This window comes from Rhopilema esculentum, chromosome 6 (genome assembly GCF_057945365.1).
Source record: "Rhopilema esculentum isolate cy_ngs chromosome 6, ASM5794536v1, whole genome shotgun sequence".
Classification (NCBI taxonomy): domain Eukaryota; kingdom Metazoa; phylum Cnidaria; class Scyphozoa; order Rhizostomeae; family Rhizostomatidae; genus Rhopilema; species Rhopilema esculentum.
In genome coordinates, this window is record NC_142820.1 from 10,319,685 (window position 1) to 10,332,998 (window position 13,314).

General features: G+C 38.0%; 1 protein-coding gene across 1 annotated transcript in view; it reads left to right on the forward strand.

The window, feature by feature from the left end:
* Positions 1-13,314, forward strand: part of LOC135686186 (sacsin) — a 50,657-nt gene that overhangs the window by 23,352 nt on the left and 13,991 nt on the right. The window contains exons 4-8 of the mRNA XM_089109042.1: positions 2,160-2,281; positions 3,831-3,935; positions 5,692-5,839; positions 10,002-10,453; positions 11,687-12,758. Coding sequence (XP_088965168.1) covers positions 2,160-2,281; positions 3,831-3,935; positions 5,692-5,839; positions 10,002-10,453; positions 11,687-12,758 — 1,899 coding nt within the window. The remainder of the gene's footprint in view (positions 1-2,159; positions 2,282-3,830; positions 3,936-5,691; positions 5,840-10,001; positions 10,454-11,686; positions 12,759-13,314) is intronic.

Sequence of the window (13,314 nt, forward strand, 5' to 3'; positions counted from 1 at the left end):
GCTTTCTTTTACTTCTTCGATAATCCTGTCAATAGTCAGGGCTGTTAGACCCAGATTTTGAGAGAGTTGTGCAGCGACGCAGGCTATGCAAAATCGGATACCAGCATGAAACTGGCGCTGAACAAGATAAGATGCAGACCCCAGCTGAGAAATGCTCCCAAGTGCTATTTTTAGAACGTTGTATTTGGTCCCATGCCCCAAAAGCATTTATTCTCATAATATCGCTGCTAGTTGTGATACCGAAATTGGAAGATATTGGCAGTTTGATATGCTTAAAATAATAGGATGCATACCCTAGCTGAGAAATGCCCCAAGTGCTATTTTTAGACCTTCACTGGGTCCCAGGTGCCACAAGCGTTTTTCTAATAATGTTGCTGCCATTTGTTTTGCGAACATAAAAGTTGGTAGAGATAGGCAAAGTGCAATGCTGAAGACCACGATATGCCAATCTCATATGAATAATGCCCGCAAAGTTTTTTTTAGACTAGGTATTTGATATCCGGCCCAGGTCTCTAGGGAAATATTACCTGCTCCAGCACAGAGGTAACAAGTGAAAGGATATAAATATGCTGTCTTTGTTCATTGACATTGTCCTACACATTTGGAGAGCTCAGTACCAAGGGTTTCGTATTTTGCGGGGGGGGGGGGGGGGGGCACAGTGGTGGCGCTAGGGGGGTTACAGCCCCTCCGTCGGAAGCATCTAGCCCCCCATCGGAGGAAATTTTAGGTTTTTGTCGGAGTAAATTTGACAATAACGTACGAAAACTGCTTATTTTAGTCATTGAAGCCCCCCTGTTAGAAGCTCCAACCCCTCTGTCGGAAGATTTCTGGCGCCACCTCTGGGGGGCAGTGTGCACATGCCCCCTAGCATCGACTACGCTGGATTTCTTCGCAAATTTCGTATCTGTTCAGCTGAGGACTATTGGCCGTTTATAGAAAAATTGAAAGTTCAAATACAATTAGCATAAGAAAGAGATTGCCGAGAAAAATTTAGACAGGGAATAAAGTGAATAAAAGACACTAAATAAAATAACCAGGTATAACCAGGTAAAATAACCTGAATAAAAAAGAGAAAGTTCTTATTGACAGGCAAAATTGCGGTCAAACTCGCGGTACAAGTAATCACAATCTTGCAAGTTGGCTCTACCAAATGTGAACGCACCTTCAAACAGCTCAAGTATGTAAAAAACAGGCTGCGATCAACATTTGACCAAAATAGGCTAAACTCTCTAATGATGATAAACTTTAGTATGCCATGTTTCCGCTATTTCGTGCCATCTTCAAATGATAATGAATGTTAAGCGTGTCTTGGCTGTTACCGTTAGTTATGATGGAGTAATCGACAAGTTAGCTGACATAACATCACTAAGGAGACTTCTCATGCACTGAAAATCATCCAGGTCATTTCTTTAGATTTTTACGATTTTCATAATCTGAGATCTGGGATCTTTCAGTGAACTGATGACGAAGATTGTTGGGACAGAGGTTATGCAAAAGTTATTATGTCAGGACTCTTTGGTCGAAGGATAGTAAAAGTCTTGACTGTGAGCAAACTACAAATCCCCCCGCCTTGTACTTGGCATTCTCTGTTACCTTCCTTTCCCTTGTTCGCAATAGTTGTAGTTGGGCTAGCTTGGTGTTGGAAAGAGTGTTCCATAGTGAAGATGGCTTTCAAAGAGATCTGTATAGACCATCTCTTTGAGATCTGTATATATGTCAAGTTTCTGTGCGGATGGGTATTCTGCAGTTTCCTTAGGAGCTTAAGCCCCCTGTCAATTTATTCTTAACAATTTTGTACTGCTCTTTCCAATTAAGGCTTTGGTGGATGTTGTTTCCTTAATCATTTGGTCTTCCAAGCCCTTTTGATAACTTCATTTTTAAGGACAATGAGACCGAAAAGCTTGGGGATTTTGTCTTTACATAGTAGTATAAGTTCTGGTGAAGTAATATAACTTTTCGGCCTTCTTCTTGTGGGTCCTTTTTGAAGCGGTTCCCTATAAAAATGTGTGTATTCTCTATACGAATATCATGGAAATTTACATGAAATAGAGAGCCAAACGTGGAAGGAAATAATTTTTAAAATAAGCAAAGCTTTACTATTCAAAATTATTTCTTTTTTATATTTGTTTTGTAATGTTACTGGATTGAATTTCTTGTAGATCTTGAAGACAGTGACATACAAGAAGACGATAATGAGGAGTTTGGGTTGATACCGCCGTCACTGATTCGTTTGTTAAAGAATATTTTAGCACAGTACCCTGACAACGGTCAGATAATCAAGGTGCGTATATCTGTGAACAATCATATGAGAAAAAAATCATATGTACATCATTGTGTTTTCAGTATTTCCAATCCTGCTTGATTATTTGTGGCAGAGGTTTGTATTATGCCAGCTGATGCCTTTTTTCAGATTTTCACCACCATTGGGCTGCCAGCTATTAAATGGGAAATATTGCAATGTTCATTTCCCTTGGTTTTCAAAAAAAAATGAGAACAGTCATTCTCACTACACAGTTAGATATATATTAAGAGGGTAAAAATGATAAAAAAAAGCATTTCGATTTCTGCAAGTTTTATTCACTTGTTTTGTAATCTGGATCCAATTTTTGATTTGATTTTAACTCCCTGTCTGATTTGCGTGACGTCAGTGCTATAAGGTTTTTCTTCCTAGTAAGGCTTTGATTATCAATGCAAAAGTCGCTGATACCAGCAGAGAAGAACACTGTAAAGTTTTCTTTTGGTAAAGAGGGGGGGGGGCAAGATTTTCTTGAATCGTCAAAGTTTTATTTTCTGCTCAGGGGGGGGGGTTACTGAGCCTAATTTTGGGCGGGACATGCCATTTTGGTTAAAAAATTGGACCCATAATTCCGCACATGTCTGAGAAAATGTAACCCATTATTCCGCAAAGCAAATAGCATTTTTAAAGCCCAACAAAATCATCAAACAATTTTTGCATTTCCTTTACCCCAAAATCTCAATATTAAATATATTTCATACTTTAAATTCCAATAATTTTGCGATATTTTCCCAAAATGGTGCCCATAATTCTGCATGTTTCTTCAAATGGTACCCATAGTTCCGCACATATTTCAAAAACTGATACCGATAATTCCGCACTTTTTAGAAAAAAGGTACCCCTAAATAATAGCACGTCCCCGTACCTTAGTACCCCCTCCCCCCCCCCCCCCCCCGAAATTTTTTGACATGCCCTTTTTAAAAAGTGTCAATAATTATCATTATCTAGTTATTAAAAAAGAATAAAAGTAAACAGTGCTTTCATAATTCGAAATAAGTCTAATGATAAAATTCGAGGTTTTACCTGCTCAATGACAGACCATAAAGGGACCCATTACTTTCGGTTTTTGGAGAATACCGCGAACTATTTTGGAATGCTGTTGATTATTTGGGGATGCTCTAGATTCTAGAAGTTTTGTTCTCGCAGTGGCAGGTTTGGGCCACCAACACTTGACTCGACAAAATTTCGAGCGTTGTCAAGTGAAATGCTGAGAGCATTTGGCTGATGGTGGTTATGGGCTTTAGCAAGCTACCTTGTAGGTTAACCAAGTAAAATGCTAAAAATAGAGAAAAAATACAAAGAAAAATACCAAGCGGAATGGAGTATATTCAAAAATTAAATTCAGTATAAGTGACAGTATATGAAGACGGGTTTGATAAAGAGTGGGTTGAATCGAGCAGCACCCTTATTTGCAAGGTTAAGCTTAAAACATACTCAAATACCTTATGATATCATGTGCAGTGCAGGCTTTAATCAACACATGCCACCATGTTAAGTTTTTGAATATTCTTTTCATCATCTAACTCACTTACAGGAAATTGTGCAAAACGCTGAAGATGCAGGGGCAACAACAATCAGATTTGTGTACGACGAGAACAGCATTGATACTATATTTTCACAAGGAAAGGAGGAACTCAAAGTACCTACTTATTGATTTTTCTTTCATTACATAAATATCTGAAAATTTTCTTTTGTTCAAGATTGCTTATTCAGCTGTTATACACCTTTTTTATAAAAAAAGATAGCCTTTTTTATATGCACATAAAATTTTTACAAAACATACACAAATTTACCAGACGATACCACAGGGAGCATGCAGTTTTCACAGGCAATTTTCATTCAATATAAAAAACTAAATTAACTATAATTTAAAGATGCAAAATGAGCGAAAAGAATAAATAGAAACTCTTTCTAGAGCGAGGAGAGGAGAGAGGAAATATGTTGTTTGTATTACCAATTTATTCAAAACGTTTAGAGGCCTAGATATATTTAAGCATTGCAGCGAGAATTTTCGAATTTGATTCGAGTGGTAATTCTTCATGGCCATAAAGGATGATTTTTAGCAGATCTTCATTTGAAAGATTTATCAGACCACGAGGCAATAATATCGCATTTAAACTGTTGAGGAGATCACATCTATCTATGTTGAAATTATGGCAGAGCAGGAAATAGGGCTCCGTGTCCCCAACACCGTCATTTATTGGGCACAAAGGGTTCAATATGTCATTAAAATTGTGCTTAAATTTATGGAAATTTAGCTTACTGAGTCCAACCCGTAACTGCGTTAAGATGGATAGCCCATTTGGGTCATGAAAATTGTAGATTGGTTTAGGAGGTGGATGGATAATGAAAAACAATTTTTTATTGAAAACATTTACCGAGGTCGATTGCCTAATCTCAGGATCGAGCAGTTGGGATAGAAGCTTGATTTAAAACTGTTTGTTCTTACACACATTTGCCCAATCGTAATTGCGTCGTAATTGGATTCTTGAAGATGTCTCGTATAATCTGGTGTTAGGAATATAGTCTTAGAAATATTGAGGTTCAAAATGTGAACTGAAATTTTAGAAAAATTGTAAATAATGCAAGGCTCAAGCTTCACCAAGAATCAAATTTCATGTCCATCTGAGTTTTTCGAATTTCACGCAATATGTTTAGAAATAGACCTATCTGTCCTTGGAGTCATTAAAATTATAATGCAACCCGTTTATACCTATGTCGCCTAAATATAAATTTAAGGATAATCTTAGGCTGAAAAAAGAAAAAATTAAGAAAAAATTAAGAATACAGTAAATCCTCGAATTAGCCCTCTGGGGGCTTATTTATTTTTGATATTTTTGGATGGGAGCTTATTCGAGGGGGGAGCTTATACGAGGGGGGCTTATAGAATTATTGTTGGCATTAAGAAGACATTATTAAAAGACCTCGTTTAATTTAGTAGGAATTTCTTTATGAGCATTTAATTAATTACTACCAAAAGTACGCATTTGTCGTGGTAATTCAATAAGACCCCATAGGTAACCTCAGATGGCGAAAATGATCAAATTGAGGGGTCCAATTTGAGAATTTTCGGTAGCAGTTGGGTTTATTCGAGGGGGGGCTTATTGACAATTTATAGTTCTAGGGTGGGGGCTTATTCGAGGGGGGCTTGTTATAGAGGGACCTATTCAAGGATTTACGGTATTGAGGCTCAGCAAAAAATTAGGTATTCTTATAAGAAAAATGTGTATATTAAAATGTATTTCGTTTATCTTGCTATACTCGAAATTGCATGTTATTCTCGAAATTGTTCTAAGAGTCCTAAAGCAGCCAGTTTACTTTGTTAAAAATTGACAGGTTAGTAATTTTTGCGGCATAACAAACGAGTTTAATTATTCTCTGATACTTTTTTCTAGGGCCCTGCTTTGTATTCATATAACGATGCTCTATTTAGTAACAAAGATTGGAAGGGAATACAGATGTTGGGACAGAGTGTGAAAGAGAAAGATCCCTTCAAAGTAGGAAAATTTGGGCTTGGCTTCAAATCTGTTTTCCACATGACAGGTGAGAAAAACAATATGCTGGTAGATAAGGGGGTTTTGCAATTTTGGTTGGACAGGAAATTCATGAGATTTGCAAGGCAAAGTTGAATCGAGTTGTTTCGTTCCTGAATATTAATATGTTGTCCTTAGAAAAAAGGGTCGCAGAGATGATTAGCTGCCAAATTAAGTGCCAGTTTTCAATTGTTTTTCACATCCTCTTATTGTTTCATTGACACTTTTTCTTTAAAGGAGATTGCAAGCTCTGTTGTTTAAAGTAACTAAATTAAAAGTGTCAATGGAGTTGTGTGCGGAATTTGCCCCTGAGAGTTGAATATCATAAAAAAGGTCACATTCGAATTGACTGACTTTTGTTTTGAATTTAAGTGAATATGAAAAATTGAAGGGTAAAAGACGACTGACTGTCTTCACGATTATGGGATACAGAAGCGTGTTGGCCGCAAAAAAGGGCCAGGGAAAATTCAAAGTTTAGGGTCCAATCCTTGGCGGTCTATGGATTCTTCCCACCTGTCACGTGACTCACTTGTTGCCGCCATGATGGATCACAACCTATTCTTGGACACACATCGCAACGCATTATTTATACCATACGGATTTTGAAACAGAAAGTTATCTTCGCCGATTTCGAAACCTTATATATCTAGGATCTTTTGCATATGCACTTAGCCAACTTGCTTGCTTTGCCTTCTTATCTTGGGAACAGATTTTAAAAACTTTAAAGTACATAGTACCGTCTTCTAACAGCCTTTCCGATTAGGCGCTTTGCTAGAAGGAGTAGCTAAGTCTCAGATAGATCAATCACAATGATAAAGTTCTGTGCAATAACTAAAGCCCCGGCCAAACGAGCCAACATTTCTCCCAACATTTCAGCCAACATGCTCCTTTCGCATATTGGCTCGAATGTTGGGTCGTTTGGCCACCATGTTGGGTCACCCAGCATTGTTAGGAAAGATGATGGGTGAAATGTTGGATCCATTTGAAACTGGTCAAAAATGTTGGCGGCTGTTGGGTGTTGTTGGGCATTGCTGGCTCGTTTGGCCGGGTAGGCCAACATTTGTTGGCTTCACGCAAGCGCTGTAAGGAATTGATAAATGTGAATAGCACTGCGCGCTAAGTTTGAGTTTGTAAAGCAAAGATCAAAATTGTGAGAAAAGCCTTTTGATTTGGAAGACTTAGGAATATTGGATGATGGAAAAGTACGAAGAAAGAGATTTAGTGAGTGAAGATGAGTACGACGAGGCCGTATAGGAAATGAATAGAGTTTTGGGGAAAAGAAAAGCGTTGCCTTCAAGACCAGGGATGGCAGGCTTAGGCCGTCTTGGACTACATCCACCAAAAAAAGTAGCCAAAGTCAATGGCAGTGAAGACGAGCCAACTGATGATTATGCTGCTGATTCTGATGAAGAAATTACCCCGCCAAAAGAATCTCAACGCCAGAAAGTAAAGAAAACGACAGTAACTAAGGAGATGAAAAATATTTCAGGTCAATCTAGGAAGACAGCATGGAGACATGAGGAAATTTTACGATTAATAGAAAATCTGGAAACTCGTCCTTGTTTGTGGAACGTATTTCACCAAGCATACCATTTGAGAGACCAACGCGGAAAAGCGTTAGAAGAAATCTCAGAGGTAATGAAATATTTCTGTCATGGAAATTAGATCAAAAATTGCTGTTTTGCGAGCACAGCTAGGAAGAGAGATTGCCAAGTCCTGGACAAAATCTGGACAAGGAAGGGATGAGCTTTACAACACCAACTGGCCCTACTGGGGGCCTTTACAATTTTTGTGTCCAGTTATGCAGCCAGGAAAAAGCAAAGATACCTTATCTTACAATCTGGAGTCACAAAATGTTGAAATTCAAGAAAACGATAGAGAAGAGACCAGCAAAGAAAGTGAAGATTCATCCTCAAGCACACAATTTTCTGAAAATTCACAAAAAGGGACTCCAAAGATGTCCAAGAGAGCACTGGAGCTACAGAAGCAGGAAATCATGAACAAGTGCATCAATGTCTTGTGTGAACCACCACCACAACAGTCACATGATGCATTGAAAGAATGTCCATTTGCTTTGTTTGTAGCAGAAAATCTGAATAAGTTTGATGATCGCACAAGGGTAATTGCAGAGAAGCGAATTTGTGATGTCCTTTTTGACATAGAAATAAATGGAGTTGCTTCAGCTCTTCCTGTAAACAACAACAGTTCCCATAACCAGTCAAGCGATGGAGGTGGAATGCATCACAGCAACTTTGGGTTTCTAAACTATTTGCAGCAATGAAACTGTAAAAAGCCACTGATGGTTTTGCAGCTAATTTCTTACCTGTTGGTTTAACCCTATCCGGACTGGGCTTTTTGAGCTGCTAGAAGGCTAAAGGGCTCATTCAGCCCCCCCCCCACTCTAAAATAGTTGCTCCTTAGTTTATGTTGACAAAAATCACCATAGACATAGCAGAGGTTATGATGTATCTGGCTTTAATCCAGGCAAACAGAATTTCAGCAAGAAGACCATCATTCCTTCTAATAAAGCTCTTTGACATGGCAGCTGCTTAGGACATCATCTTGTTCTACCAATAGTGCAATAGCACTCCTCTTGCTGACAAGCCACTATGTCTTCCATTCCATGCATACAAATTCAAATGCCCTATCAAAAGAATTTTCAACATATTGCTTACATGACATTTTTGAATTCTTTCTTCGACATTTTAAAAGTACTTTCTCCAGATGTATACTGTTGAGCACTAATGATGAAAACAAGTTCTTCATTTATTTTATTCTCTTTAGTATAATCGGATAGCAAGTTTACAGTGCTCTTGTGCTGATACATCGTTGGTCGAATCAAATCTTTTTCATTTTTTCATATAAACGACTGCAAAACTTACATTACATTCTACCATACTTAATAAGATACTATACTACGCTACATGAATAATACCATGGAGAGGAAGAACAATGACTACTCCATGACCAACACATGAAGTACTTTAAACGAAAATATAAGAAAACTATAACTAAACTAAAACAACTAATTATAAAGACAATATACACTAAAGTAGTGGCTGATGTTAGGGAGTCTGAATGTTGCAATACATACAGCTTGTACAATTCAGCCAAAGTTTTGCGGTGCAGATACTCAGAGAAAAATTTCATTATTCTTATCTCCCGTCTACGTTTTATTATAATTGACTGAATATGAGTAGCAAAGGACAATTTCGAATTAAATATGATGCCAAAGTGCCTATGTTCAATCATTTTAATAACTGAGATCTTATTGAATACAAGTGGTGGATGATTGGCTGAGATTTTCTTACTTTAAGAAGTCACTTCGACTGCTTACTTTGGTGTATCGGGGTCTAGTAACATGCGCCAATTATGCGCCCAACTTTTGATGATGTCAAGATCGCGATTCATGTCTGAAGCAGCCTGTTTAGCATTGTGAACAATGGTGAAAACTGAGGTATCATCAGCAAAGAGTTTGACATTACACTTAGAATTATCCGCCAAGTTGAAAAGCAAACATTTTTAGTCATACTAAAGCTTTTCGTCTGACACTCGAAAAATCTGAAATGTGCAAAAATGGGTGGCAATACAATGGAACCATTAAATTTAGCAAAAAAATCAGATGGAATGCTTTGTTTTCAAAATAGTAAGAGAAATTTTGGCAGTACATTCATGCAATAATTTCATATAAATTAAAAGTTGTACCTCCATTAATTTTACTTTGGCATAAAGATCACACCATTCAGACATTACCAAAGTTCACAGAAGCAAAGTGAATTATGGACAACCTCAGCTGTATTCCGTTAAAACATGACAGACAAAAGCTGCTATTTATTATATTTGATTTACGTTATTAGCTACAATAGAATTGTCTTTGAAAAAACACAAAGTAAAAGCCCTTTGAAAGGCCCATTTTCAAACATTGTTGAGTTTTCCAAATACCCCAGTGGGCTAGCACACCTCTGGATTTAAGACATGCTTAATTTTGAAGTCAGTCCTACCCTGAAACCCTAAACCTGTTAGCTTTTCTCGTGGCACTCAAAATTCCGAAGCATTCATGGAAAAGCCTAGCCTTATTTTTCCATTACTGCCTTTCATATTTTTCCAGTTTATAAAATCTGTTGGCAAAAGGATCCCCGTGCCCTTATAGCACCAACTCATTTGCATTTCAGATAATCCAGTCATAATGAGTGGATCCAAGTTTGGTATCATTAACCCAGATGAGAGGCTCTTCTCAGAAACAGAGGAAAGGAGAACTGGAAAATACTTGGACTTCAGTAAGATTAAAAATGGCGAGGAAATATCCTACCATAAAGATTCCTCTGATATATTTGAAAGGCTGTTAAATACAGATGCCAAGACAGGCCGTTGCAATGGGACTTTATTTCGTTTTGTGCTGCGCAAATCTCCCTCAAAGCTATCCGAGACGATCTACAATGACCGTAAGATGCAGGGTCTGCTCAAGTCTTTCGAGAGTGAAGGAAACTGGGCTTTGCTTTTCCTTAGAAGTCTCAAGAACATCGAGTTTTACCACCGTGCAAAAGACTGTGATGAAGCCACGCTTTTGTTTTCTTTTTCAAATAAAAACGGCAATCAACAGGAAAACAAGACGTTTATGGAAAAGGTATGATCTTTATGATATTCCTTAAATGATTTCAAGCATCTAAATGCCTGTATTTCAAGCAGCTTGTTTGGTTGGATTTCGCTCTGTTCCGACACAAGTTCCCATAAGCGCGCACGTTCGAACACGCGCAAACTTTCGAACACGCGCGCACCCTTCGAAACTAGATTTTTTCCATGCGCCTCTGTTTCGCTATTGCCTCACTTAACGGACGTTTTTCCCATAGCTCAATGGGCCTAACCCGTAACTTCACCGTCCATCTCATTCGCAGTTGTCCACATCAACTGCTCTCTCAAGCACGAAATTGACTTGGGGCAAGTCTACAGACATCTGGGCCGGAGCCCGGCACTCTGAGTTGAAATATTAAGGAATTTTAACATCGCTCTCTTCGGACACATTTGCACAAGCTTCGTTAAGGCAAAAATGCTTTCGAAACTTGCCCGACTTTTTCCAATAATAAAAGGAAAGAGTTGATGACTGTTTTAGATGGGATTTGCACGGCTATCTGATACTGGGTTTATTATTACATGTTAATATAATTAATAATAAGTAATTGTATTATTAGATAAGTGGTTTAAATTTTCGGCTAGACTTGATTCCCCTGAACCCTCCCCCCCTCCCCTTCCTTTACTGCTCTAGTAGAAAAACGTTAACAAAAGAGCCATTTGTATTATATCTCGATGTCAAAAGTCGATATAAGAGCCACTGAATATTCCTTTAAGCGTAATGGCTATAAATATTATCAAAAAAGTAATGATCTGTTTGGATACTGTGTGGAAGGGACTGTGTGCATATTCATGAAAGCATGACGATGAAAAAAGAAATTATCGATATATTTCTAATTCCATTACAACTGTATTAACAGCCTTAGCGTTAGCGTATTTACTGTTATTGTCACTGTCGTTTGTCACGCCACTCTGATCTTTTTCTTATTGTGAGTCCGTGTATTTAGCAAGTTTTGTCGATAATGTCTTAGTTGCGATGTGACATTATCATGTCTTCAATGCTACGCAATGTATAGTATCGTAATTCACATTGCTTACCTGTACAAGTCATACCTAGCCAGTGCTCAAGACCCCCAACCTTAAGGAAGAGGTTTAGGGTGTGGAGCACAGGCTAGTCATACCTTGTTATAGATGTATGCTGGCTCTCAGTAGTCAGTGTTTGCTGGCTCACTAACATTATGGAAGTGGCTTTTTTCAATTTCCATGTTGGATGGTTTATTTATCAATGCAGGTTAAAGAAAATGAGAAGAAGAAGATATCAGAAAATATTTCTATCTTTCATGACATACAGATAGAAACAAGATCTAACATCAGAGATTTCTGCAGAATCAAAAGGTTTATTATTGTTGATTACTATGCTGGATCGACACTTTCAAAAGAAAACGAATTGATTAATCGTGGAGATGAAGAAAAACTTGGTTACATCCCAATTGTTGGGATAGCTTACTCTCCTGAAGACGAACAATCTTTAGAAGGCCATGTATTCTGCAGTTTGCCTCTTCCGATTGTACAGACAAAGACAACAGGGCTGCCCGTACACCTCAACGGCTTCTTTGCACTTGGGCCTGACAGAAAAGACTTGAAATGGGCTACAGTTGGCCAGCAGGATCATAACGATAAAGAGATTTTATGGAACATGTTTCTTATAACTAAAGTCCTCCCCCTTGCGTACAAAGATTTGTTCCTGTTCTTGCAGAAAGGAGAATTTTCAAGCAATCGGGTGTATTATATGCTGCCAGATATTGAAGAGGTAGATAGCAAGTGGAAAAAACTTTCAGATAGTTGCCTAGAGAAAGTTTTGCCAGAACGCTGTGTCTGGACAGACGCAGGGGGTGGGCAGTGGATTTTCCTGAAAGAAGCTTACTTTGAACGTCATCAGTATTCAGGATATAAAACAGCATTCAAGTATTTAGTTGAGAGTAATGAAATGGCCGTCAGAATTCCAAAGCACTTTGAAACTATTTTGAACCGGCCTGGATCCCAATCTCGTAAAATCCTTTGTCCGGATAAAGTGCGTGAGACTGCTTGTTTGCATTCAACCGGTCTGGAAAGCCTGAGCCAAAACGAGAGGCTCGATCTTCTTAACTATATGATAGTTGAACCAGAAGATATTCTTCACTTGTGCAAACTCCCATTGATTTTGATGGAAAATGATTCATTTGCACTTCCTGAGAACGACAAGAAACTTTTCATACCAAATGAGAAACACAGCAAAGATTTATTACCTGGCTGTCGGGAATACCTGGTAAAAACAGATATAGATGAAAAGCTTTTGCAAAAACTGCATACAATTGCGACAAAGGGTAAGTCTGTTTGTCCTTATATGTTGATCTCTAGTTGAGCATCGATGAGTGTAAATAATTGGAAATGCAAGTCAAGAATTTGCAATGCGCTTACCTTTCCATTTAGTTTTGAGCCCTGTAAGCAGTGGCATCACTCGTACAGATTTTATCGCCCTATGCTTGCAAACATGGACTGAATCTGTAGTATGATCCATATAATATTTTTTGAAATGAAGAAGGTTGGTTAGATTATTAAGTACATCGAAACAGCCATATATGTCTAGCTGCTAAAAATTTTAAAAGTGGCATCTAATTAAACGTGAGACTTTCACGATAAATATAGTTCGAAATTTGAGGATGGCAGGCACTATCATATCTTTCAGTTTGACGGCTGCCAAAGTTATCCCTTTCCCTAATGCAAAGCTAATTACTCTGGCAAAGAATTTTGTACAACATATTACAGATATTTAACCAGTAACCAAAGTATATTCAAGTTAAGCAACATTGTAACAAAGACTGAGGGATACAAGCTTTGCAACGATTGTTAGGATACGACGGATCACAAGAATGCTGACTG